Source organism: Heliangelus exortis, chromosome 27, assembly GCF_036169615.1.
Source record: "Heliangelus exortis chromosome 27, bHelExo1.hap1, whole genome shotgun sequence".
NCBI lineage: Eukaryota > Metazoa > Chordata > Aves > Apodiformes > Trochilidae > Heliangelus > Heliangelus exortis.
The window spans coordinates 984,494-1,001,601 of NC_092448.1; the positions used below are offsets into that span (position 1 = coordinate 984,494).

General features: G+C 49.8%; 1 protein-coding gene across 1 annotated transcript; it reads left to right on the forward strand.

Moving 5' to 3' along the window:
- Positions 1-74: 74 nt before the first annotated feature.
- AKAP8 (A-kinase anchoring protein 8) lies at positions 75-16,656 on the forward strand. The gene is made up of 13 exons (XM_071727192.1): positions 75-208; positions 3,331-3,369; positions 3,906-3,938; positions 4,260-4,545; positions 5,853-6,462; positions 7,291-7,435; positions 7,745-7,789; positions 9,458-9,554; positions 10,070-10,211; positions 10,478-10,571; positions 11,470-11,600; positions 12,431-12,526; positions 15,773-16,656. The coding sequence occupies exons 1-13, from the start codon at positions 109-111 to the stop codon at positions 16,316-16,318; spliced, it is 2,364 nt and encodes a 787-aa protein (XP_071583293.1). The 5' UTR covers positions 75-108; the 3' UTR covers positions 16,319-16,656.
- The last annotated feature ends 452 nt before the right edge of the window (positions 16,657-17,108 follow it).

A 17,108-nucleotide genomic window follows, 5' to 3' on the forward strand; every position in this document is an offset into this window, starting at 1 on the left:
GAGAGAAAGGAGGGTGGGGCTCCTGCCCAGAGGAGGAGAGGGGGCGGTCATCGGAAGCGCAGCCAATGGGAATGCTTCGTGGGCGGGACGGAGCGGCCCAACGGACCAATGGGCGGCGCGCGCGGCGCGGCTGCGCGGCGGGCGCTGGGGTGGGCAGTGCGGAGCCGCGGGCCGGAGGCGGAGGCAGCGATGGAGCCGGGATATGGCGGTAGGTGCGGGGCGGCCCTTCCTCCACCTTCCTTCCTCTTTCCCTCCCTTCACCGGGGGCAGCGGTCCCGTCCTTCCGCCGCCTCCACCGGCAGCTCCGCGTTGCACCGGAGGGGGGGGGGGGGGGGGGTGAGGTGTGGGGTGGCTTAGACCCTGGGGGTGGTTTTGTGCCCGCCTCCCGTGAGGCGACGCCGCCGCTGATTGGCTGAGCGCCGCGTCGCTCTGCTCTAGGGCGACGCTGATTGGTGGCTGCGGTTGAGGGGGGGGCGCAGGGGGGGATCGTTCCCGCTTCCCGGGCGCTGTGGGGGGAGGGGGGGGCGGAAATGGAGCCGGTCCCATTTCTGAAGACGACACAAAATGGCGGCCGCGCGGCCACACCCCCCACCTCGTCACCTCCCTCCTCCCCTTCCCTCCCCTTCCCTCCGGTAATGACCCCCCTGGGGGTCCCTTCCCTGAGGGGGGGGGAGTCCCTGTGAGCTCCCCCCTCCAGCTCCTTACGTGGGGGGGTTGCGGATGGAGCTGTCTGAGGGGTTACCCCCCCCCCCCCCCTTCCTTCCCCCGGGCGAAGCCGAAAATCCTCTGGGGAGAAGCAGCAGCGAAGGGGGAGAGGCCCCGAGGGGCTCTTTCGTGTCCCAACCCCCCCAAACACCGTGGTGCTCCCTTGGGTCTCGTTGTCAGTCCCTCCCCCCCCCCCGGGTCTTTGTCCCCTGAGGCGTTTTCATCCCAGGAAGGGTGAGAAAGGCACCAAGTGAAGGATAAAGAAGCAATGAGAATCAAAAAGGTGATAAATGAAGGATAAAGAAGCAAGGAGAATCAAAAAGGTGATAAATGAAGGAGAGAACAAAAAATGAATCAAATGAGGGATAAAGAAGTAGGAGAACCAAAAAGGTGACAGACGAAGGATAAAAAAGTAGGGGAGAACCGAAAAGGTGGCAAATAAAGGATAAAGAACCAAAAAGGTGACAAATGGAGGATAAAGAAGTAGGGAGAACCAAAAAGGTGAAAAATGGAGTATAAAGAACCAAAATGGTGACAAATGAAGGATAAAGAATGGGGGGAGGACCAAAAAGGTGAGAGATGAAGGAAAAAGAAGTTGGGAGAACCAAAAAGGTGAAAATTGAAGGATAAAGAACCAAAAAGGTGACAAATGAAGAATAAAGAAAGGGGAACCAAAAATGCATCAAACGGAGGATAAATAAAGACATCAAATGAGAGATGAAGAAGCTTGGGAAGGTGGGAACCTTCCACGTGTGGAATTGGAGGGGAAAGGCCCTTCCCAGCCTGAAGATTCCTTCGCCAACATTGGAGAAGGGATTTGTGCCTGGAAAAACTCATCCTCCTCCACCAGCACCTCCTGGCTGGGTTTTAATATCTCTTGAAACTACAAAACAAGGCTCATGGAGGTGGAAATGGAAGCTTGACAGGTGAATTTTTTTATTTCCACTGCCTGACAGCTCTTCCATCACGTTCTAAAATGGTTTTTAGGTGCTTCTGCCTGTTCCTTGGGCATAAAAATTAAGTGAGGAAGTGTTGACAGGATTAAAAACCCCTTAAGTGTGCGTTAAATCCTCCTCTGTCAGTGCTCATTTCTCTCCAGACAACCAACTGAATCTGGATCAGCCACTTGGAAGAGTCCAAAATGAACAACTTGGAAGAGTTTTGGGCAGCTGAAAATTACTCTGGAGCAAGATTTGATTGGAGTTGTGATTTTAATGAGCTGCTTAGAGCTGCTCTTTGCAGCCAAACCTTGTGCAGGAGCATTTGTTAACAGATTTCATCAAAATCCTTCTTGATCCCAGCAGAAGACAATCTTTATTTTCCCTGAATTGTCCTTTTTTGGAAACCAGGAGGGCCTCAGCTTTTGGAAGGAATTGCTTCCTGGGCCCTGGCTTGGTTTTTTGTTTGTTTGTGGGTGTTAAAATTAATTTGTCAGCACCTGAATGAGGGAAGTCCCTCAGTGTTGCTCCCTCACCTCTGGATTCACCCTCTGCTTGCAAATGTTTGCAGAGAACCCATTCCCAAGCTCTTTTCCCAGCTCAGGGAGCTGCATTGGGATCAACCCATGGAATGGTTCACCCAGATGCACTCAGATGGGTAAAAATTCACCACTTGGGCCCTTCTAAATTTTTTTTTCTTCTCCCCTCTTTATTTTGTGTTTATTTTCACAAATTGATGATTATTTATTCTGTTTTTTTTTTTTTCTGGGGATGGTTGCAGCTGTGCCCACGCAGCTGCAAAACCGGCAGATATTCCAGGTTCATATTCCAAGGATTTCGTGGAGCAAGTTCTGTCCAGAACATGTAACTCCAAAACAAAGACACTGAACCTTTAATTACCCCTTTCTTCAGTTGTACCAAGGTCTTGGCTTCACCCAGATTTCCTTAATCCATGAAAAAAATTTATCTTGAGAGGAAAACAACAAGAGTGCCCAAAATCTTGGCAAACCGGACGGGAAACACTCAGAATGGGAAACCATGGAGCTTTTTCCTGCAGGATCTGGAGGCTCCAAGTGCTGGGGCTCCCTTTGGTTGAGAACCATTGTGCTTTGGGCCATTTTCCTCAAAAGTTTTGTGCTGGGCACAGGTTTGGTTTTGCCTCCTGAATGAGCATTTGCTCAAAATTGGGGTAAGAATGGCTGCAGGGGATGGACCTCAGGTGGGCTTTAATTTCTCTGCTCCTCAGTGGCTCTGTCTCAACCCATCCCACTGGCAGCTGGAAAAACCACAGGGAAAGGAAATGATTTGGTGACTCTGCTCTGGGCAAGGGTTTTGGTGTCGTTGTTCCTCTCTTAGCTGATTTCTGCAGTGCAAAAATACGGCGGTGCTGATTTCCCATATGGTTTTTTGGGTTTTTTTGTGGTGGAAGTGATGGGTGTCTGGAGAAGTGGCAGCTGAGATGATGGCAGGAGGACACCCAGCACCTTTCTGAATTCCAAACACTGTTTTTTCCCCCCCCAAATTTAAACCATCTCATTCATATTGCTGAGCCAATTGGAAACCAAGCACGGGGCAAGTTTCAGGTGTGCTTCCCAAAAGATAAAACCCAAAGTGCAGCTGGAATTCAAGGATTGATTGAGGACATTAAGGGAAGAAGCAAACCCTTGATCCTTTTTTTTTCTTACAGGTTATGGCACCTGGAATACTGGGGCTGCCAACACTCAAGGTGAGTTTTTTGTCTAGGAAAATACCCCCAGTGGAAGTAGAGCTGTAAAATATAATTTAATTTTATTTCTTGTCAGCCAGAATAGATAATAGAGGAATGATCTTTTTCAGCCTTTCTGCTTCTTTTGGGGTTTTTTGTGGAAGGTTTCTCTGGGATGTTGTGATGTGCTCTGATTCTCAGTGGTTTGTACTCCTGGGGGGTTTTGGGGTCCAAGCTCTCACCTTCCAACTCCTCTCCAGCCTAACAGTGATTGTTGGAACCATTGTTTTAGTTTTTTGCTGTGGTTTAACTGCTGTCTGAGCGGTTTTAGGGAATAATCTGGGTCCTTTTCAAGTGGTGTATGATAGCATTTACAAAATCTTTTCCACGTTTGATTTTTATAATTATCTTTTGGAAGTCCTACGTTTGCTTTTTTTTGCACCCTGTCATTTTTTTTTTTTAACCAGCAATCGAACCTAATCAGCACAATTTCATCTCTGAACTTCTAATTTTCTTGCTTTTAAACCTGAACTCTCTTTTCTTTTTGTCGTCTTCAGGTACATATGGGACAAATGCAACAAGTTGGCAAGGTAGGTGCTAAAAACTTCCCCTGGCTCTGGGTTTTGGGGTGTCCTGCCAGGTCTCTGGAGTCACCTGCGGCCAACGGAGCCGTTTTTCTGAGTAAAAAATGACTGTGGGTCTGAAGTGCTCCTAAACCCCTCCTCCTCACCAATGATTTCATTTATTTTTTTACCTTCCTCCATGGTTGTGTTTTTTTCTCTGCCCACAAGAGTGAGACTACAACTCAGTGCTTTGGTTTCCTGTCTCAACCCTTCAAAAAACAAATTCCCAATTTCGATTTTGATTGGTTTTTCTTTTTGTTTTTTTTTTTTTTCCCCTTTTCCCTGCAGGCTATGAAGGCTACGACTACTACAACACCCAAACCACTGCCACAAACTCAGCAGTCACCTACAACTATGCAGCTGCCACCTCCAGCAGCTGGGAAACCCCCAAAACCTCAGAGCTGAGCCTCAGCGCCGAGGTCGGTGCTGCCTCCGTGCCAGTCGCCTCCTACGGCCCCGAGACGGCGGCCAACGAGAACTCAGATTCCATCATTGCCAAAATCAACCAACGTTTGGATATGTTGTCCAAGGAAGGCAGTGGTGGGACAGGGGAGGGCATGGAGGACCAGGAGAGGTGAGTTAATTTGCATATAAAAAAAAAAAAAAAAATGGTTTTAATTAAGCTCTTTACGACCGCCTTGAAGGTGGCGGTGAGACAGACGCTGCCTCTTTGGTGGACCCATGGACAAGAGGAAATGGGATAAAAACTCCAGGCTCAGGTTACATTTTAGGAAAAACTTCCCAGAAAAAGTGGTGAGGCAGTTAGAAGAGGCTGCCCAGGGGCGTGTTGGGGGCACCATCCCCGGAGGTGTTCTAGGGATGGGTAGAGGGTGGACAGTTGGACTCAATGATCCTAAAGGTCTTCTCCAACCTTTCTGATCCTGATCACCCTCAGTTTGTGTGGAGCTGTTGGGTGTATTTTTGATTTAAAGAGACCTAATCTGATCTCCCTATCAACCACTGAAAGCATCTCCTGGTGTTGATTCAATTCCTAGATTTTGCAGGTTTTTATTTCTAGTTTTGAGGTTTCTTAAACTTCTTTGTTTTCTCTGTATCCCTTTTCCTACTCTAATTACATTTTTTTTTTCATCTCCTGCCGGGTTCAGCAATGCCAGTCTGGAGAGTTCTTTCACCTGGGTGTGTGTTTAGCTGGTGAAATAGTAATTAATCTTGGCAAGACTTAGTAAATGAAGCTTTATATTGGCTTGCTTTTTTTTTTTTTTTTTTGTGGTGCTGGCTGGTGTGGTCAGACGAGGGGTGTTAATCTGTTAATTCACAACTGGGACTTTGATTCTTGTTTCCCTTGAAACTTGGGGAAAAAGTGACAGGAAAAAAAAAGTGACAGGCAAAAGTGATGGAAAGAAATGGGGGAAAAAAAGCAAAGGGAAAAAGTGATGAGGGGAAAAAAGTGAGGGGGAAAAAGTGATGGAAAAAAAGTGATGGGGGAAAAAAGTGATGGAAAAAAGTGAGGGAAAAAAGAAGGAAAAAAGTGAAAAGAAGTGATAGGGGGAAAAAGTGAGGGGGAAAAAGGGGAAAAAAGTGATGGGGAAAAAGTGATGGGGAAAAAAGTGATGGGGAAGAAGTGAAGGAAAAAAATGATGGGGCAAAAAGTAAAAGGAAAAAGTGATGGGGAAAAAAGTGAGGGAAAAAAAAAGTGGTAAAAAATTATGGGAAAAAAACTGATGGGGGAAAAAAGCAAAAGGAAAAAGTGACGAGGGGGGGAAAAAACCCAATGGGATCTACAGAAAGCCATGAGCACGCAGGCCTGAAAATCCCATTTTTTTCCCTCATTTTTCTGCCCGGAAGTTCTTCCTGCTCCAGGTTGGTGTGGGGCCCCCCGGATCCTCCCTCCCTGACCTCTCCTTTTTTCCCCCCGTCCAGCTCTTTCCGTTTCGAGTCCTTTGACTCCTACGACTCCAGGTCCTCTCTCAACGACCGCGAGCTCTACCGGGGCGGTTACGATTACGGCGAGGTCGGGGCCGAGCGCGGCGATTCCTTCGGCGGCCATTTTGAGAGCCGCCGGGATCAGCCCCGCGCCCGCGGCAACGGCTACGGCGCCATCCGCGGGCGGGGCCAGAACCGGGGCCAGAACCGGGGCCGCCTCAACGCCTTCAACCGCAGCGACCACTTCATCCCCTCCTCCAGCTCCGAGCGCCTCTCGGCTCGTTGGAACGAGCTCAACTACATGGGGGGCCGTGGGATGGGGGGGGGCGGCTCCAACCGGCTCCCATCCCTCTTTTCCCAAGCCCTGGTTCCCGACTACGGAGATTACGGCGATTACGGAGATTACGGTGATTATGGAGATTATGGTGATTATGGTGATTACGGCGATTACAGTGATTACGGCGACTACGGAGACTACGGAGACTACGGCATGATGGGGATGTCGGGCATGGGAATGGGACGCTACGGGAATGTGCCCTATGGAATAGGGAGGCAACGGAACAGGGACCGGATGGGCGCGGTGCCCTGGCACATGAACGCCCTGGCGGTAAGTCGGGACCCTCCGGGGGGGTTTTGTTGTTTTCTGTTTGTTTTCTTCTCAAAATTGATTTTTTTTTTTTGGCTTGGGTCTCCCCATCCTTGCACAACCGTTGTCCCCACTCTTGCACTACCATTGTCCCCATCCTTGCTCAGTGTCCCCATCCTTGCACAACCATTGTCCCCACCCTTGCACAACCATTGTCCCCATCCTTGCACAAGCGTCCCCATCCTTGCACAGCCGTTGTCCCCACCCTTGCGCAGTGTCCCCACCATTGCACAGTGTCCCCATCCTTGCACAATCATTGTCCCCATTCTTGCACAAGTGTCCCCATCCTTGCTCAGTGTCCCCATCCTTGCACAACCATTGTCCCCATCCTTGCACAAGTGTCCCCATCCTTGCACAACCATTGTCCCCACCCTTGCACAACCATTGTCCCCATCCTTGCACAAGTGTCCCCATCCTTGCACAGCCGTTGTCCCCACCCTTGCACAGTGTCCCCCTCATTGCACAGTGTCCCCATTCTTGCACAATCATTGTCTCCACCCTTGCACAGCCATTGTCCCCATCCTTGCACAAGTGTCCCCATCCTTGCACAAGTGTCCCTATCCTTCCACCTCCCCCTTCGCCCCTCAACTGGAGCCTCAAAACCCTTTCCCCATCCCCAAGCTGCTCTCTGGGGGCATCAACCCAACCACAAAGCCCCTCTCACTGCCAAAAACCAATCCAACTGCTTAAGGCCATAAATACTTTGATTTTCAACCTTTTTTTTTTTTTTTTTTAATTTTTTAACACTCTGACCTTGATTTTGATCAAAATGATTTCTCCCTGATTTAGCCCAAAAGAAGAGGCTTCCGGAACCGCCCCGGGGGGCGATCGGACAGCGAGGGGGGAGGACGGAAACGGAAGCAATCCCAGAGTGGGGAGGAACCTGACAGCAAACACCCCAAAACTGACAGCGAGGGGGACGACACCGAGAATGGTTTGGGTCCATTTTCCCCCTTTTTGGGTGTTTTCAGCTGCACTGACAACGAGCCCCTTGCTGAGCTGTGTTCAGTCGTTGGCGTTGTTACGATATCCCCATGGGTTTGATGTTCTTGGGTGGTTTGGGACAAAATTTTAGGTCCTCAGGCATAGAAACCAAGAAAAAAAAAACCCAAAAAAACAAAATTGGGGTTTTGAGCCATTATTGCAGCATTTGGTGATTTATTAGGGGCCCCCTGGGGTGCTGAGTGGGAGAAAATCCCCCCTGGTACCAGCTAAATGTTGTTTTTTTTCTTTTGTGTAACAGATGAGGGTGAAGGAGAGGAAAAATCAGGAGATGAAGCTGACAAAGGTGTAAGTAACTTTTTTCCCCATTCAAAAACTTGGTGGCAAATGAGGGAATATTGAGGAACTGAAGCAATTTCCTCAGCATTTTGGGCTGCTTTGAGGGTCAAATTATTTCAGACCTCCCAGAAACTGCCTTTTGTATCCTGCAAATATTTCCTCCTCAGGATTTCCCCCTGCTGTGGGGTTTTCTGTCCTGAAAAACACTTTTTTTAGTGGAAAGGTTTGGGTCTTGTGCCTCTACTTCTGCTTCTGGCCAGGCTCGTTAGGGTTAAATCCTAATTAGTGGTTGGTTTTGAGGGTCCTGGCCATTTTTTTATGACTCTCGGCTGTGTTCAACCTCTTCAGTGCAGCAAATCCATTTCCAAATATTTGAATTTTGATAGTGAGAAGACAGAGAACATGAGAGATGGGAAACAGCTGTTTTGTGAACATTTATAGAACTGGATGTTTCATCCCCAAATCCCACAATCCTTTATCTGTTTGGGGTGGGCTGTGAAACCTTCCAATCACCCTCTGTAACACCATTGTCTCTTTGTGTTTCTTTTTTTCCAGGAGAACAGGAATTGGGGTGATTTGCTGGAGGGTGTTATCCTGCTCATGAACCAATCCTGCTCCAAATCCATCTTCTTCATCCCGGGGCACAATTCAGTTTGAATTCTTTGGTCAAAAGCTGCTGCAGCTCCTGTTGAGCAATCCAGACCTCTGTTTCACAGAGCAAAAAATATCATCGACTCAGTCACATTCAGTGGAGGTTTCAGCCATGAGCTAAACCTCATTTTATTTATATTTTTTTTCAAACAAGTGGGAATATTCCAAGGTACTTTTGGATGCTGATATAAAATCTGTGTGGTCTAAAGCAGCTGAAACCACTTCAGCAGGTTTGGGGTTCTACTTTTTTTGCTATAAAACCCATCAAGTCCCAGCACGTTGTGCTTCCTGCATTGGAGGAACTCGGGGACAACCACCTGTTGGGTTTCTCTTGCTGCTTTTAGGTTGTTTTCAGGATGAAAACTGAAGTGTAGCTGTTTGTTAAAATTCCTTCTTAGGCCTCCTGATGCTTGAGTGGGGGCTCTGGGCTAAAAAGTGGATTATTATCTGAGTCCTGTGAGGCTCACAGACCCCCTGACCTGCAGCTTTCTACCCCAAAACACTGTAGAGATGAGGATGGCTTGAATCCTTCATTCTTTTTTTTATTCTTTCCCAAAAATTACCAAGTCATTAATGGGAAGGTGACCTGAGGAGGATGTCCAGAACCACCCCAAGGAAGCAGAATGGTTCCTCCAGCATCTCTGCTGTCACTTATTGCTTGTCCTTCCTGAGGAGCTTTCTCACCCTTGTAAAAAATCAACAAACAGGGAAAAAAAAAAAAAAAAAAAAGAGTATATGGGGAAAAGTAGCAGCTCCTCCAGAGGAAAAAAAGTCAGGACTTTCCACTCATGGCTTATCCCATCCCTCCAAAGACTTTCCTGAGTGTCTGTGGGATGTCCAGGGAGGAGGTTTGGGCATTGGAAGAACTTCTGGAGACCTTGAGAAGGAGCTGACTTGGAAGAGGGAGGCTTCCCAAAGCTGAAAGAGGAAACTGAGGGATTTGGGGTCCCCGATAAGCTCAGCCAGCAGGGTGGGTGGTTGGCAATGCAGGAATTGTGGTTTATTTTTCCCCCCTTTTGCCCAGCATCTGGAGATGGCTGTGAAGAGGACGATGAGGAGGTGAAAAAGAAGAGGGAGAAGCAGAGGAGAAGAGATCGGATGCGAGATCGTGCCATGGACAGGTGGGGGAAGGGGGGAGCTGGGTGGTTCCCAGTGAATAATAGCAGTGTGCACAAATGTGGGATACATTTGGGGGATAAATGGTGTTTGGGGGCTTTCTGATTTTTTCTGTGTGTGTTTTATGACTGTTTGAAGTGTTCAGTACCCTGAGCAGTGTGGAGTTAGATATTCAAGGGGTGTTCTAAGTGACTCTTGTGTGTAACCTTGCTATGAAAATAAGACAACAATTGATCAGCTGGGACCAGGGACAGCAGCATCAGTGCTTCTGGGCCTTGGGGCTTCCCATCCTCTGATCTTCTCCATTTAAAAGTCCCCTACCCACTCCCATAGCATAAAATTTGATGGAGAAGAAGGTGCTGCTCGGTCCCTGCAGGTTCTGCAGCAGTTATCAAGGTCCAAACCAACTCAAATTGGGGGGGGGGGGGCAAAGAAAGACGCAGAAAACTCCAAGGGGATGCTGACAGGCTGGGATTTTCTTGCTGGTCTCACTGATTTGGGGCCCCACTGGTGTTTTCAGGATCCAGTTTGCCTGCTCCGTCTGCAAATTCCGCAGCTTTGAGGAGGAGGAGATCCAGAAACATCTCCAGAGCAAGTTCCACAAGGAGACTCTGCGCTACATCGGCACCAAACTCCCAGATAAAACAGTGGAGTTCCTGCAGGTGGGGGGCTTGGGGTGGGTGTTTGGGGTGTTTCATCATCTGGGGGGTTAGTGTTGGCATTTTGGGGCCATTTTTCAAGGATTTGGAGTCTCCCCGCAAGGTGATGTGGGAGCAAGTGTCTCTCTGGCTCCAACGTGGATTTTTCCAGAAAATTTTTCCCAGTTTTTCCAGCTCTCATCCCAAGTGCTGCGCATCCCGGGGGGGTTCTTGGGATGGGGTTGTTGGCGCTGTAGGATGGGCAGTGAGTTTTGTCCTTTCCTCCCCAGGAATACATTGTCAACAGGAATAAAAAAATCGAGAAGCGGCGCCAGGAGCTGACTGAGAAAGAGGGCACCAAGCAGAAGCCAGATCCTTTTAAGGGTAAGATCCTTCCGGGGAAGGATTTGGGTTACAGCCTCAGGTTCTGGGTGTTGGTCTGGGGTTTTTTTTGTCAACTTTGTGACAAATAATTCACACTCAGGGTACGGGGAAGACCCTGTCCTGGTTTTCCAACCAGCAGTGATGCTCATGCAACAACACAGACACTGAAATGAGGTTAAACAGGGGAAAGGTCCCAGAAATTGTTGAGTTTGGGGCTCTTTTGTGGATCCTGTGTTGAATTTTAATGCTGAAAGGAAGCAGCAGAGTTGATTTGGTGTGGCAACGAGCATGGTGGGAGGGAAAAACCCACTCAGCTTCATCAGTGCTCCCTGGTAGGTTGGGAGAAATGAGTGGAGTTTAGTGAAGCCACACATCAGCTGTTTAAATCCTCCAGGCAGAAAATCCGAGTTCTGGGATAGAGGAGGAAAGGAAGGGAAAAGTTGTCCTGTTATTAAATACATTTTTGGAGAGACAGGCTGGTTTTGTGTAGGATGAAGGAAACAAGAAGTTGGTGTCTTTGCAGCTCAGGCTGTTCTCTCCCTCCTACATTTGGGTTCCAGGATGGTTTAGAGCAGAATTATTTCCCCGCTATGACTGGAATCAATGGGATTTTTGAGTCTGGGAAAGCAGAGATTGGAAGGACCATGGGCATGGAGTTGGTGGGTTGGTGGTTAGGGGGGGGTGGTTGGTGGTTAGAGGGGGTTGGTTGGTAGTTAGAGGGGGTTTGGTGGTTAGAGGGGGTTGGTTGGTAGTTAGAGGGGGTTTGGTGGTTAGAGGGGGTTGGTTGGTGGACAGAGGGGGTTGGTTGGTAGTTAGAGGGGGTGTGGTGGTCAGAGGGAGTGGGAGGGCAGTGTTTGCCTTGGGCTGGGTTCTGGCTGAGTTCTGGGCCTTGCTGCAGGGATTGGCCAGGAGCATTTCTTCAAGAAGATTGAGGCAGCTCACTGCATGGCCTGTGACATGCTGATCCCTGCCCAGAACCACCTCCTCCAGAGGCACCTTCGATCCGCTGATCACAACCGGAACCGCAGGGTGAGCCCCCCCGGGCAGGGATGTGTCCTGGTGCTCCTGGTTTCTTTGTAGCTTTAAAAAAGAAACTAAAAAAAAAAAAAAATCCAACAAAACCCCACATTCTCAGAGGGGCTGGGACTGCACCATGAGGGGGGAAAGCTGCTGGCTGAGGAGCTCTTGAGGGGTTGTGCAGGGTTTGTCCTTCCACGGGGAAAGACGAGGGAGGAGAGTGGAGGAAAGGATGTGGAAAAGCAGATGTGGCCTTTTTTTCAGCACTGGTGGGTTTGAGGATTTAATATTGAACATCACTGTCCTGGATTTGATCCCAGGGGAGTTCACAGAATCATGGAAAGGCTTGGGTGGGAAGGAACTTGAAAGATTTAAAGGTCCAAGTGATCTTCGTGGTCCCTTCCAGCCCAAACCATTCCTGTTCCAACCATTCACCATGGGTGGGGACATCTCCCACCAACCCAGGTTGCTCCAAGCCCCATCCATCCTGGCCTTGAGCACTTCCAAGCATGAGGACAACCTGTTCCAGGGTTTTGCCACCCTCACAGGGAATTATTTCTTCCAAACATCCAACCTAAACCTCTCCTCTTCCAGTTTAAAACCACCACCCCTTGTCCTGTCACTGCACACCCTTGTGAAAAGTCCCAGTTCCAGCTGCTGGGGCTGTTTCTCTAGGATTCTGCAGAGGAGAGTCAGGTGTTCCCTCTCATCCATTTTTTGTGATGTTTTCTGGGATCTGAGATCAGCTTTCCCAAGCCCTGGCAGGAGGAGGGAATCCAAACTCTCAACCTGAGCTCTTTGTTCCAACTCTTCCCCCTCTGAACCCTTGGCTTCCTTTGCAGATGGCTGCGGAGCAGTTCAAGAAAACCAGCTTACACGTTGCCAAGAGTGTCCTGAATAACAAACACATTGTCAAGATGCTGGAAAAATACCTCAAGGTGAGTGAAGGAGAGGATTGGCACCTCCTGGTGAGTCCCTGGAGCAGCTCGGAGCCGCCTCTCGCCACGGACGCCGCGTGCGATGGGGAGAAGCGTAGGTTCCACCCCGCTGCTTTTTTTCCCTCTCCAGATCGTGGCTCTGGTTTCTCTTTGCTCTGGAGGTGGTTTTACCACTTCTTGTGGTGGTTTTGGTAGTGTTTTTTTGGGTTGGTTTTTTTTTTTTCCTTTTTTTCTTTTTTTCTTTTTCTTTTTTTTTTTTTTGGGTTTTTCCTCACATTTAACGTGGGCAGGCGGGACCTGCTCTCCTTCCCCTCCTCGTGTAGATGGATCTAAAGAAAACCATCCATAAAATGGAAAATTTAATTAAAGAAAGCAAAATAGCCAGAAGGAATTCCAGTTTTCCCCAAAGCCACCTCTCAAGTTCTGCTCCTGGGGGGAGGGTCACACACACACACACAAATGTGTGGGGTCAGGGGAAGCCACTGCTTGAGTTCTGGTGGGATCGAGTCCCACCCGGACACCTCGTAGCCCACCTGTGCACCAGGTTTGGGAGGGGGGGGGGGCATCATTTTGACCCTGTGCAATGAGCTGAAAGCTCAACCAAATCCTGGAGTCCCCTGAGGAGGGGGGCATCCAATTGGAACACCCTCGTTAGCCCCCTTCCCTGTCCTCCCCTTTTTTTTTTGTCGTTTTCCCTCCTCTTCCCTTGGGAAGTGGCAGAGAACGCCCCGAGGCGATCTTCAGAGCTGAGAGAAATGGAGCACCAAGGAGGAGAGGTCAGGGTAGGGTTTGTTTTAAGCCCAAACCAGCGTTCGGAATTCCAGAAAGAAGCCTGGAAAAACAAGCCAAGTCTTCAGAGAGCATGGGGGGGAAAAATCCTCTCCGTACGGGAAGGCCGGGGTTGGTTATTCCCGGCGGGATCCGCGGGTCCGGCGTGGGTGTAACGGGAGAGGTTCTGCATCCAAGAGAGAGAGAGGAGAGGTGGCAACCTCCTCCACCAGGAGAAGATGAAAAGAAGCTTTTGGCTACTTGCTTGTTCCCTGGGAATCCGGGAGCAGCCCAGGATCCAGCAGGACTTTTTAAAAAAAAAAAAAAAAACAAAAAAAAAAAAAACCAAAAAACCCCAACAAAAGACACCCCCTCATTTGCAAACCTGGCAGATGAGGGCAGGCAGATGCCCACACACACCCCCCACGATGGGGGAGCACATGTTTCCCCCCTCTCCCATCAGAGTCTTGGTTTTATTTCTGGGCTAGACCCCCTGGACTGAGCTGGCTCTCCTCAAGCCCAGTCTTAAAAACTAAAAAAAATCGAAAACCAACCAACCAACCAAAAAAATCCAGTAAAAACTGCGACTCCGCTCCTTGGGTCCAGTAATTTTTAAAAAATTTAAAAAAACCCAACTTTTTGAGCTGGGAGTGTGGTGCAGGCTTTTCCACCAGCCTCTCATACACGTTGAACAGGAGGGGGAGATAAAAACCCTGCGGTACCCCAGAGAGGGAGTCGGAGCCCTCGGGGCAGGCGAGGTGCAAACCTCGGGGGGAGCTCTCTGATTGAAAACAGAAATGCAAAAAAAAAAAAAAAAAAAAAAATTTGAAAATAAAAAAATAAACCCCTCCCCCCCCAAAAAAAGACCTGGACCACTCAAGTGCAACTCCATCTACCCCTGCCAGGGTCCGCAGGGACGTCCACATCTCCTCATGATCAACGGTATCAAAGGCTGCCGGCAGATCTAAATGAATCGGCACGGGCCAGCGGCAGGAGGAGATCTTCAGATCCATCCCAGCACGGTCTCCGTCCCATTCCCAAGGTGCAAAACCAGACTGGAAAGGGGTGGAGGAAAATCAGGATTGCAGGTAATGCCAAGAACCGCCTCGCCGTTAAAACGTTCTCGGCAAAACTTCCCCCCCAGAGAGGAAGGCCAGAGACAAAAGGGCGATTAAATTAAAGCAAGACTTGGCCTCATCAAGAGATGGTTTCTTGACCGTTGGCCTTAAGGATTCCTCCTCCTTGGAGGGATGGTGGGACAACCTCTCCCTTCCCAAGGGAAGCCGTGACAGTCTCCACCACGAGTGGACTTCACCTCCCCCGGTAGATCTTACCGGCGGTACCGGACGTTGGGGTCCAGGTGGCGAGGTAGAACCTGGTGCTTTGAGATCCTTTTTTCTCTCCGGAGGTTGGGATCCTCAGCCAGAGAAGATGAACGTTGAGGTTTCTCCTCCACCTGCATGGATCTTCTCACCTGGAGGCAGCCAACCTGGGCTGAATCTCTGATGGAGGCAGATGTTAACCCCAGGGTGGGGAGAGAATTAAAAACAGGAGGAAAGGCACCGAGAGCTTTTATTTTTTTTTTTTTATTATTATTATTATTTTTATCCCCCTTCTTGCTTTTCCCAGCAGGAAAACCTCTTCCCCCACCACCACGACCCCACCCTGGTCGATCAGATTTCAGGCCACCCTCCTCTCTCTGTCCCCTGGCACCACGAGGGGAGGGACAACAAAGGGAAGCATCAGGGTTTGTCCTCGGATGGTGACACGGGGTGTGTGTGGGGCATCTCCTCCATCAAGGTGCTAGGGCAGCATCCCCCCCCTGCACCCCACACCTCCCAACTCTTGTGGGTGCTGGGATCCACCAGGATGCAGGTAATGAGGTCAGAAACTGAACCTAAAAACAACCTAAATGAAAAAACCCAAAAAAACCAACAACAACAAACCAAAACCAACCCAAAACACCAAATCTTGGAGGGTCTTGGTGTCCCTGGAGACCTCTCCAGGGAGGAGGGAGCACTCAGGGGTCGTGTCTGGATTCCTCCCAAAAAGCAAAGCAAGGAGATGGAAACCTGGAAGCGTCGCAGGGGAGGGGAATCCCTGGCCACGGGAAGGTTGAGGAATTCCTTGTGGATTTTAATGGTCTTTGGTTAAACCCAAATTCCTCCCGAGTGAGGAGCAGAGCCGCTGAGCCCCGGCGCGCCGCCTTGGAGCTTTTTTTGTGTGTTTTGTTTCCTTTTCTTTTCTGTTTTTTACCAATTTCCACTCCTTCCAGGTGTGGCATCTTTTATTTTTTTCCTGGGGTTCTTCTCTCGCTGCGATTCCTTCGGGATTTTCCACGACGGACTTTTAACTCCACGATGATTTTGGGGTGCCAGAAAAAAAAAAAAAAAATCAAAACCAAACGAAACCCAAAGGGAACTCCTCCCATGACTCCTTGTCTCTCTCCCATCTTTATTTTTTTATTATTTCCTGCAGGGAGAAGATCCCTTCACGGATGAAATCACGGATCAAGATGTGGAGGAAAACTTGGAAGGTGGAGATGGCGCCGCGGAAGGAGCCCCCGAAAATGCCAACCCCAACCCCACCACCACCGAGGTCACCCAAGAAGGAGAAGGAGGAGGAGGAGGCGGAGGAGGAACGGGAGAAGCTATGGAAGCTTCTGAAGAGTTTTCCAAACCTGAGGAATTCCTTAAAAATCTGGGGGAACACGACCAGCCCCCCAAGCCCCTGCTGATGCCGCCGTTCCTGCAAGACGATGAGCTGGAAGCGGAGGAGATGACGTCAGAGGTGACATCAGAGGTGACGTCACAAGCAGCAGCAACTACAGAAGCCATGGAAGAGCCCCCCGCCCTTCCTGAAAATCCCCCCAAATCCCCTGTTCCCCCCCAAAATGAAACTGAGGGTCGGGTGGGCAAAGAGGAGGAAGAGATGGAAAACGGGAACGTGGCGGCGGCTGCGAGCGGCAGGGAGGAGGAGGAGGAGGAGGAGGAGGCTCCAGCAGCAGAGCCCAAACCAGAGTAACTGTGAATATTTGTGTGAAGCTGATGATGTAATCCCCCGTTTTTGATTTATTATTCTATTTTTTTTTTTTTGTCTCTTGAGCGCAGCACCCAAACGGGGCCGATTTGGGTTGGAGCGGAGGGGAGGGGACCCGGCTGCTTCCTTCGTTTTTGAGTTGAATTCTGCTTGGTTTTGGCAAATTTCTGGTTTGTTTTTAAGAGGAAGAGGGTAGGAAGCTCTAAATACTCCCCCTGGGGACCCACCTGTGGGTGGCTTCACCGGGTGGGTTGAGTTTGGGGGGGGGGGATTTTAGAAAGAAATAGGACAAAATAAAAATAATAAAAAAAAATAAAACTTGAGGCTCGGAAAAATGAGTAAAATTCATCCCAGAGGCTCCTTGGGTTCTGAGCACGGTGCGATGGAGATCTCCCCCCCTCCCCTTCCCAAAATACTCATTTTTTAGGGAAAAACACAGGGAATGAACCCCCACGTGGTGCAGTGGGTTCTTGCCCACTCACGCACTGAGCTCAGCCCCGGTCTCAGCCTTCCCCCTGCACAGGGGGGGCTTGGGGGGGGCTCTGGGTGACCCCCCCGTGACATCACAACCTGTGTTGCACCCCAAGGACCCCCCCATTCACTGCACCCCAAAACACCCCCTGCACCCCCATTCACTGCACCCCAAGGACCCCCCATGCATTCCCCCCCCCCCCTCGAGGCCCCCATTCCCGTTCCCGCCCCCCCCCCCTCCCGTGACGTCACAGCGCGGGGCGCGGCGGTGCCCGGGCAGCGCCGGGTGGGCGTGGCCGGCTGC